The sequence below is a fragment of the Populus alba genome, chromosome 8 (genome assembly GCF_005239225.2).
Source record: "Populus alba chromosome 8, ASM523922v2, whole genome shotgun sequence".
Taxonomy (NCBI): Eukaryota; Viridiplantae; Streptophyta; class Magnoliopsida; order Malpighiales; family Salicaceae; genus Populus; species Populus alba.
Window position 1 is genome coordinate 2,093,858 of NC_133291.1, and position 10,716 is coordinate 2,104,573.

The following is a 10,716-nucleotide window of genomic DNA, read 5'->3' on the forward strand; positions in this document are numbered from 1 at the left end:
TTTAATATTTGACAATATCATAAAAAATAAATTGAAAAATATTTTACAGTATTATTATTATGTTATGAAAATAGCTTATTAATATTTTTTTTAAGTTTATTAAAATAATAAAAAACAAATCTTTCAAAATTAAAAAGTTGAATGACAATGGAATTGAAAAGAAATCTAATTTAATAAATTATCTTAAATAAAATAAATAATAATCAAAATAATAGATCAAATCTAATAGATAAAAAATTAAAAAATAATAAAATTAAAATAATTATAATTATAATTTCATAAATTATTTTAAATAAAATAAGTAACAAACAAAAAAATAAAACTAAATTTGATAGATAAAAAATTTCAATTAAAAATAATAATAAGATAAAAGTAAATAACAATCATAAAATAAAGATCAAAGTTAATATAAAAATCAAATTAAATCAAAATTTAAAGAAAAAAAGATTCAAACAAAATATATAGCAATCAACAGTTTAATTATTAAATTTGACATAATCAGCAAATAATATGATATTTCTAATTTTTTTACAACTTCTGAAAAGTGTTTTCCATCCAAAATAAAAATAAAAACACTTTCTTGAAAATCAAGCTAAATTTTTCATTGACAAGAAAGTATTTTTCTGTTGATCGGAAAGTGTTTTTTATTAACCAATTTTTTTAATGACAAACAAATACAAAAAAATTTAAAAAATAATTTTCTATAAACCACTTTCTAGAAAAACAAATATATCTTTAATTAATTAATTAATATTCAGTATCTCTCTACTTTTTAGTGGCTAGCGAATGTTCATTGTCTGAACCAAAAACAAATCAAGAGGTCATTATTGAATGCTTGATTTCATAGACTCGGTACCGGATCACACCAAGGTTTAAGTTAATGAGCTCAATATTCAAAATAATTTAATTATTTTATCTTTGAAAATATCGGATCACCCGGGTTAAAAAATAAAACATGATACAAATCATGTTTCAAATCACCAAATCAGCCTGCAATTTGCAAATTAATGAAGCCGAGAAAAGTGGTAAATAATTGAATATTTCAAGTGCACTCGTACGTTAGACAGCCGAGACAACGATAATTCCGCTAGCTAATAAAGTGTATAAGGGCCTTCTATATTTATTTATTGAAAATATTTAACAGTTTTGCTGTCCCGTAGCGGTGCCTTTTCCGGCGGAGTAGTAATAATGAGCAGCAGTGCATAAACATGTAAGCATCTAGCTTTCTCCTCCTGCATTAGCTGCTAACGATCACAGATTTATATGGTTTATGAAATATTAAATAAAAAAAAGGCCCTGGTTATTTTTTAGCTCTAACAATAGGATTCTTTAGGTTTTGGTTTTCGAACATGCTATCGCATTAAATTCATCATTTTATCTATGAAATTATCTCACTTATTCAAGATTATACCTATGTTCATAAAAATAAAACCTTGGATTTTTAAAATTAATTGCAACAGATAATTAAAGGGTATCTAATTGTTATGTTAATTAGACGTGATATTGACAAGCAATTTCCACGATAATTCTCTCACACACACACATATATATTATCATATTATATCTAATTAATGGAGCACTTATCTACCCTCAACTATTCTCATAAAAAAAACCCTACCATTAATTGAACCAACTATAACAATTATGAATTAATGACATCTTAAAATCTTAATTATAAAACTCGAATTATTTCAATATATTAGCTTAAAATTTGATTGATTTGAGACTTGGATCTGAATTTTTAAAAAAAATAACCGATAAAAAACTTGGATTAACTTATGATTAGGTCACCTGATAAAAAAAATTGTTGATTTTTTTTATTTTTTATTTTATTTAAAATAATATTGTTTTATATATATATTAGGTTTAAAACATACCATCGCAGCCAAGTAATCTGAATGTATGGACACATCTTATAAACAAAGCGATATAGATATATAAATGCAGCTTTAGACACATTCAATAGAGTACCAAAAGACAACAAAAGAAAACACAAAGTTTCTGTCAGCGTGTGTTTTCTGTTGCTGTTTCTCTCCTAGCTCTAAGAAACAAGTATACCTTTTCTGGTCTTTCACGAGTTTCTTCAGATCCCAGGTTCGAGAAGAAAACTCCCTTTCTTTTCATTCTTTAACTATAAAGATTCTCCTGTTCCCCCCCTAAGATCTCTGCGGGATTGCAGCAATATTACAAAACAACAAAGAGGAGAAAAACAAAGAAGAAAAAACAACAGCAATCTTTGCTGGACTGCAGCAAATACCACGTAAGACTTTTTGCTCTAAACCCCCCCCCTTTTTTTTTTCCTGTTTGGTTCCTTAGAGAGTTGAGGAAACTTGATATATCTTTCCTTTACTAGTTGTCAATCACTTTTTGTGCATTAAAAGGCTATCTTTTCGTTCTCTGTGATTTTCACTGCAAATCTTGCTATACGTTTTGTCTTTTCCTTTTCCTTTTCTGTATTTGCTTGACAACCAACGATATTTGTTTTCCTTGAAAATCTTATCATGTTTCCAAATATACATGCATGTCCAAATTTAGACTCTCTTTTGGATGGTGATTCTGCGTTTGCTTATTCTTGTATTTATTTCTGATTGATGTTTCTCATATGTTATGAACCATAACAATTTTAACACCATTTTAGGCTACCCAGTAAAAAAAACATGCTAAAACAATAAAGCTACAAAAGCCTGTAGGACAAAAGGTGGTCAATTTTACCTGAGGTTTGTAGCATTTTTCCTTGAACTTCAATCTTGAAGCTTTTGAATTAATTCCTCTTTTCTTTTCTTTTCTTTTCATAATAGATAAAAAAATAAAATTGTGCTGTTAATTTTAGTTGGGAATTTTGAAGGGGAGAGAAACAGAAGGAGAAATAGAAAATGAAGAATTCTGTATCAGACCAGAGTTTTTACATAGAAAGTGAAGAAGAAGATGAAGAGAACGAACTTGGCAGAAATGGACAAGGTGAAGAAGATAACAATGAATCAGATTCTGATAATTCTTTGGCCGATGATAATCGGCAGCAGAGTAAAACTGGTTTATACAACACCTCCTGGCCTCAAAGTTACAGGTTTCCTCTCTCTCACCCTTCTTGCTTATGCTCTGTTTTCCTCTGTTGATTTCATGTCATGGTCAATCTTGGACTTTCTTTAAGGTATAATTTATCAAAGAAAAATATGTTTTCAGGAAAATCATGCCAACGGGTCACTCTAATAGGCCTTCATACAGGGAAAGTGATAATATTGGGGTCATTGACTCATTAATTTCACAAAGATTAGGAACCAAAAGAGTTTGAAAAATTCTATGTTTTTTTTTTTTTTTTCAATCTAGTGGTCGAACGAATGATTTTCCTTATCACCTAAATGAATTTTGAGCCTTTACAAAACTTTTCTTCTATATCGAGTAGTAATCTGATGATATTGAAATCAATCTGTGAATCATGTAACTTGCAAATCCAATAGTCCTCATGTTGTTTCATTACTATGCATTTGGTGCTATTTATAGCTCCAGATACTCATCCATTGTTGTTGACTGATGTTTCAGGCAATCCATCGATTTATACAGCAGTGTGCCATCTCCAAATCTTACATTTTTGGGCACACCTACGCTATCAAGATTAGGCAGTTCATTTCTTTCCTCTTCACTTACAAGAAGATACACACCAGAATCATTACCTTCTGTGGTAAAACCTCTACTGCAAAAACCAGAAGAGGAGCAACTCCCATCACAAAGACGTAGTTCTCGTTCTCTACTAGCTCCAATTACATCGAGAAGGTCATCAGTAATTAGAAAGGATGAGAAACCATCCCAGGTTTCACATGAACTTCCCATGTCTCGTCAAAGCTCATTTGGACAAGCTGTGCTTAATGGTAAGTAGAGGTTAACACAACGGAAAATGCTATGGAGAATGGCCAACACACACACACTCGTGGGTAAATCCAGACCATCCATTGTAGTGTGTACCCCAAGTAATTGACAGCTTGTATTTGCCCACGATTGTCTAAAATCATCCTCTAAGACAGTATTGTTAACAGTAATCCTACCTGTCAACCAAACTTGATCCCACCTAGACCCTACAATTGCCAGGACCACATCAACCAATGATGTTACAGATGATGTCCTACTGCTTTCTTACCATCACTTCCTTAACTTGGCCTCAGGTTTAGTTTCGTCTATCTATTGATGACATCTTGTTTTTTAGTGTCTCCATGAGTCAGCTATTATGACTGGCATGTCTGAGAGACTCAATTTAGGAAAAGCATATTGCCAGTAGCTATCAATATCTGCAAACAATTACAAAACTGCCTGAAGGGATGATTTGTAGTTTATGAAATTAAATATAGGTTTTGTAGACAAGGGGGCCTGCCTTAGTTCACATCTCATTATTGTCTCCCTTTATGGGCATAAAACAACCATGTTTGTATTTCATAATTTGGTGGCTTAGTTTTCACATAAAAACTCCGAACTAAACAACAAGAATATCCGTCTGGTTGTTGCTGAACCTTTTGGCCTCTTTGTGTATGCTTATGTAAAGTTTTTACTTGCAATTAACTGTAAATCTGCATGGCTCGGTATAAAGTTGAATTTCTGTATCATAAATTGAAAAGGATTGTTTAATTTAATGGTTACTGTGTTCTTGTTGTGGTTCACAATGCAGGCTTGAATGTTCTGTGTGGAGTTGGGATTTTATCTACTCCTTACGCTGCTAAAGAAGGAGGATGGCTAGGGCTCATCATACTGCTCGTATTTTTACACCGGGATGCTCTTGCGTCACTGCTTGGATAGTGAACCAGGACTTGAAACTTACCCAGACATTGGCCAAGCTGCCTTCGGTACCACCGGTCGCTTTGTCATCTCAGTAAGTCTAGTTTTTATTTTCCATTTCCTGAAGACTTTGCACGGTTAAAATGCTTAAATTGATATGCAAAATTTCTCTCTTAAACTTCATAGCTGAAAGCTATTATAACAAGCACTGGTGTATAAATTTGACTAGACAGTAATGTTGTCGTTTCTGCCTTTGTTTTTTTTCTTTTTGCAGATAATACTGTATGTGGAATTGTATGTAAGTACATCTGGCTTTTCCTGAATGATTTACTTTCTGTATTTTTATCAATCAAGTATATTATTCCTTAAAAGAGAATAAGATGAGAAGCAAAATTTCTTTCTGGGCCACTTAAATTCTTGGTCTCAAAAGTTGGATCTTGTTTTCTTTGACAAAAAGTTCACAATTTGCCATTTGCCTATACTATAGGCTGCTGCATCAAATGTGGCTCCTCTTTTGTTTACCTCGTTTGACTTGATTCAAGTTGCCTATTTGATCATTAGTTGCATATGATTTACTGCAAATTTATGACTTACAAGGTTTAAAATTAATGTGAACCCAAGTTCAAAATGATATTGCTTTCGGCCTATATAGCAAACAAGATCCAGTAAAATGGGTCCGATGATGATATTTGTGTCTTTCAAAATCATATTTATTTGACTATCTGTCACTCAATAGTGAATGGATCCTCTCTTTAACTTATCATAAGCAACCCCGGGACTTGCATACTTCAGATAATAACCCAAGACAACCACTTTTTGGCTGCTGCAAATATGCAATTCTGTAAACGTGGCCTAAGGTGATTAGTTTTGATTAATTGATATAGACAAAGATGCAGTAATTTCCTTAGCATTGCCATGCATTTCTATATTGTTTCGGTCCTGTGAAAGTCAATGTTCATAGTGAAGTAAGCAGAAGATATTTGATAGCATTGCTGATGTTACCTATCTAAATATTCTTCAATGCTGCAGGCTTGTTGCGTTGAATATATAATTTTGGAGAGTGATAACTTATCCTCTTTATTTCCAAATGCACATATAAGTTTGGGTGGATTTGAGATGGATTCCCATCATCTATTTGCTTTGATGACCACCCTTGCTGTTCTTCCTACTGTTTGGCTTAGAGACCTTAGTGTCCTTAGTTACATTTCTGGTAAGTTTTCTTAAATTAAGTTATTTTGGATTTTAAACATTTCTCAACGGATGTCAAAATCATTTGATGCGCATTTTTTTTCTTGCCTGAGCTACATCATCTGATCAATGACAAAAAAAATGTTTCGTAGCATGTCATAGGCTGCAAGGCGCGTATCAAAATAAGCAGCTATCTTGTTTTGAAATATTCTTAATTTCAGCTTTTTTTCTTCCAGCTGGTGGAGTTGTTGCATCAGTGTTGGTGGTCTTGTCCTTGTTTTGGGTTGGTCTGGTTGATAATGTGGGCATTCACAGCAAAGGGACAGTACTCAATCTTGGAAGTCTTCCTGTTGCCATTGGTCTCTACGGTTATTGTTACTCAGGACATGCTGTTTTTCCGAACATCTACACTTCCATGGCACAACCTAGTAGATTTCCAACAGTTCTCCTAGCATGGTATCTTAAGTTGCTCAACCTTCTTACTTCATCGTAGAAACTTGTTTTAATTGACTATGATTTTAATATTTCTCACTTCATCTTCGCTTGGTTTTGTTATCCATGCAGCTTCAGTATTTGTACTTTGATGTATGCCGGGGTTGCTTATATGGGATACACGATGTTCGGAGAATCAACAGAATCTCAATTCACTCTTAACTTGCCACAGGATCTAGTTGTCTCAAAGATTGCTGTGTGGACTACGGTATGCTCATCAGCTCTTACAAAAATATCTCTTACCTGTTCTGTCTGTTCTCTTTCTTTGATCTAGTTTATTGTTTGTTCTTTTGCAGGTAGTTAACCCATTTACCAAGTATGCATTGACCATGTCTCCAGTGGCAATGAGTCTGGAGGAGTTGATACCATCTAACCACATGAAGTCTCACATGTATGCAATCTGCATTAGGACAGCGTTGGTGTTCTCTACCTTACTCGTCGGTCTCGCCATCCCCTTTTTCGGTTAGTCCCCCTTGATTGTACTGTCCTACAACATGTCTCTTGCAAAACCTACAATTTTATAGTCCAAACCTCACTTGGTTACGTATTTATATATGTCATCGACATTTTCTTTCATCGCAGGCTTGGTCATGTCATTGATTGGATCTTTGCTCACAATGCTTGTAGTAAGTTTTCTACTACTATTTTAGTCATTTAGCTTCATATCGGAGCTTTGCCTTGCCGTTTGGTCTCCCCTATGCTCTTCAGAAGATTGATTACGTGGTTTTGTTGAATTAAACTTACAAGTAATTTCTTTAACAGACTTTGATACTTCCTTGTGCTTGCTTTCTGAGCATCGTGAGGGGTAAAGCAACAAGATTTCAGGTATGCCACTGCTATCAATACCCCCATCCACATACTTAGAACACCCTTTTAACGTTTCCCTTCTATATTTCCCTTTCTAGCATTAAATTTTGTCAGCACTTTGGAAGCATAGTTGATGGTTTTGATATTGCTCTTATTCCCATCTTTTGCTGTTCTTTCTGTAGGGCGTAGTTTGTATCATAATCATTGCAGTAGGGATTGTATCATCAGCCTTTGGAACCCACTCAGCACTCTCCAAAATCATTGAGAATTTGAGCAGCTGAAATTTTGGGTTACTTCTGCAACAACAATGGCAACTAGAGTTTCATTTTAAGTAATAAGTAGTTTACCTCCTTATTCTCCACTCCAATTCTGAGACGGTTCTGGTGTTAGTATCTCCCTATTCCCTTTTAGTTAACTTGCAATTCTGTATGATTATGGACAGGTAAAATTATTAATGGTTTACAGCAAGCTGTTAAAATTACAAGTTGATTTTACGAGTGAATATATATTTAATGCGTGAAATTATTTAAAAAACTCAAAAATTATTGAAATCAAGTTAGTAAAAATCGCGATTTTGAAACTGTTTTTACAATTTCATCAAGAATTATATACTTCAGGCTTCAGCCCTCCACCTATCTTAGTTGTACCTTAAAGACTATACTTATAATATGACATGGCCAAGTAAAGATGTAGAGACTAACCAACAGGTTGTTGGCTAAGTGGTTGTTAGGGCAGCTCTCCTTTCTTTGAATTTCGGTTCGAGTCCCAATGGGAATGGAGCTGGAGAGTTTGTTCCCTTCCTGTCTCTATTGGGTCCTTTTTGTACGGTATGCTTGTCACCCCCACGGTGCCTTACCTGCTCATTGGGCTTGCAGGATGTTCAGTGGGCCGTGGGATTAGTCATGGTACGCGCAAGCTGGCCCGGACATCCACGTTAATCAAAAAAAAAAAAAAGATGTAGAGACTATACTTAAAGTTATAAAGAGTTTAAAGACTATACTTATAGCATGATGTGGCCAAGCTGTAAAGACTATATTTATAGCATGATGCGGCCAAGTAAAGTTTTCAGAATCACTCATATTAATGGGTAGCTGAAAAAAAAAATAAACCGAATTAACCGATTAAAAAATCACAAAAAAATTCCGGTTCGGTTCGGTTTCGGTTTCTAAAATCTAAAACCGATTAAACCGAACCGGTTCAACCAGCCACCACTTTTTTTAAAAAAAAAGTAAGTATAAATACTATTCTTTCTAACCCTAGTGCCACCCCCCTCCCCTCACTTCTCTGCATCTCTGTCCTTTAACTTTAACTTTCACTTTCACTTTCACTTTAATTACTTTTTGGTTCCCCCCTCCCCTCGCTTCCCTTCTCTACATCTCTCTCTTTACTCTCTGGCTGGTGACAAAATCAAAGCAGAACAAGTTGGCCAACACACAAAGTGATGGAGAAGATTACTTGGCTGAGTTAACTCACCAAATGGCTCACTCCGTCCTTGAAGATGATTTCAAGAGAAACGAACTCCCTTGCAGCACCAAAAAGATTAAGGTATTGCTTCCTTTATATATCTTTTAAAGTAGGATGATCTCCTCTGGTTTCTGTGATTATGTTTTCTGGGTCTAATGTTTTCTGGTTTCTGTGATTACCCAGATTTGCAAGGTTGGGTTTTGTCTGGATCGTCTCCATCAACGCTATGTGCAGTTGTAAACAAGGATCTAGCCGTGGAAGCCTAAATGGATCTTCACCTCTAGCAACTTGGGATCTGCTGTATGAGGTTGCAGGAGAAGTATAGAGGACCATTGGGTTTGAACCGGTTTGAAAGGAAAAAAAACCGAACCGAACCGAAATTAATCGGTTTGAACCGGTTTTTGGTTCGATTCGGTTCACAAAAGAAAAAAAAAAAAATCAGTTTGGTTGTTTATTTTGGTTCAAAACCAGACCGAACTGGAAATGCTCAGCCCTAATTGACATGGTTTTTGTTTGTATTTCTAGTTTTTGTTTATATATAAAAACATTAATTATATACAGTTAAACCTCTGTGAATTAATATATTTTGTAACATGAAAATTTATTAATTAATGAAAATATTAATTAATCAATAAATTATTAATTAATTTCTTAATGTATACATTTTTTTTTTAAAATAATTTATCAAGGTTTTTCTTTTTCAAAGCATTAAAGTTAATACATGTATCATGTTATTATGATTATAAAAATATTATATAATTACTAAATTATGAACTGTCATTATTTTATATATTTAGTAATATAAGAAAACTATACATAAATCCTTTCTAATGCACTAAAAAAAGTAAAAAAAATGAGGTACAAGAAAACATAAATTTCAAGAGAAAATAATTAGCATTAAAGTTATATCTTACAAATACCTTCTACTTGAGTCATGTATATGCATAATTTTAATGTGTAAAGAGATTATTAATTTATATATCAAGTGGGATCTATGTTTTTAATATATATTATCTTATAAATTTAACAAATTATTAATTTATTACATTAGTCTCAAGTCAAGACCGATAAAAAATATTATTTAATCAATATTAATCAATATTAATTTATCAAAATTATAATGTAATTAGTAAACAAATATTCATATCGCTAGCATTATCCAACATCAGTCTAGATCAATCCTTTCCATTAGCAAAAAAAATCACTGTTTATGGATCGAACCTTTTGAGTAAAATTTGGTACTGCTTTGGAAAAAGAAAATGTTGGTCCTATATATTGCTTTCCAAAGCAACTAATTTTAATACGGATTTACCACTTTTGTCTTTGATGACATCCTCGCATGATCCTGAAGTTATACGCACATATACTTCTTTTTAAAACCCACTAATTAACCTTCAAAAGAAGCTCTTTACATGGAAAATTACATCGATCCTGGATTTTCGTAATAGATTTTGGAAGAGGGGAGATCTGAAAATGTAAATTATGGTGTCATTGATTAGTTTGAAATTTTTTTAATTAATTATTATCAATATACAAGAGATGCAACGTATCTCATGAAAGCTCAATTAATAATTTATTCAAAGTCTAAGACAAGAGATTGAGGCCGTAAAAGCACTCATAATCATATATAGCACAGAAAATCACAGCATTGCAGATTAATGCAAAAATGCAAGTGACATCTTGTATTATTATCATCATCATCGTTACTACTATTACTAAGCTGGCTTGTATTAGATCAAGCAAGCGAAATGAGGCAGTAATGCCTCTCCTTTACAAAAGAAGCCGTCTTTCCATTAACCTGTCACACAAGGCATCGATATGAGCATTTGCTGAGGAGAAAAGGACCAGTTGTCGCAATAGCACATGTGATAGTTTGCGGAGGAGTGTTTTTGATTGCAAAAAATACGTTTGCAAGATTTAGGGCAATGTGGTATACAGACATCATCGTTCGCACATGGCATGCCCTTCATTGCTGTGATCTCTGTAGCTTGAACTGATCCTTGCTGT

The 10,716-nt window shown here is 33.4% G+C and overlaps 1 protein-coding gene and 1 long non-coding RNA gene across 2 annotated transcripts; both read left to right on the forward strand.

Moving 5' to 3' along the window:
- Nucleotides 1–1,957: 1,957 nt before the first annotated feature.
- Nucleotides 1,958–7,729, forward strand: LOC118052350 (amino acid transporter AVT1C-like). The gene is given in 13 exon segments (XM_073410723.1): nucleotides 1,958–2,094; nucleotides 2,846–3,064; nucleotides 3,538–3,863; nucleotides 4,652–4,739; nucleotides 4,741–4,852; nucleotides 5,033–5,056; nucleotides 5,788–5,968; nucleotides 6,183–6,402; nucleotides 6,511–6,646; nucleotides 6,735–6,900; nucleotides 7,021–7,064; nucleotides 7,201–7,263; nucleotides 7,428–7,729. Coding segments are annotated over 12 exon segments (1,650 nt in total). The 5' UTR covers nucleotides 1,958–2,094; nucleotides 2,846–2,873; the 3' UTR covers nucleotides 7,527–7,729.
- An 819-nt stretch (nucleotides 7,730–8,548) lies between these two features.
- On the forward strand, nucleotides 8,549–9,333 carry LOC140955833 (uncharacterized). The gene is made up of 2 exons (XR_012170441.1): nucleotides 8,549–8,790; nucleotides 8,893–9,333. It is a non-coding gene; the product is annotated as an uncharacterized lncRNA (long non-coding RNA).
- The last annotated feature ends 1,383 nt before the right edge of the window (nucleotides 9,334–10,716 follow it).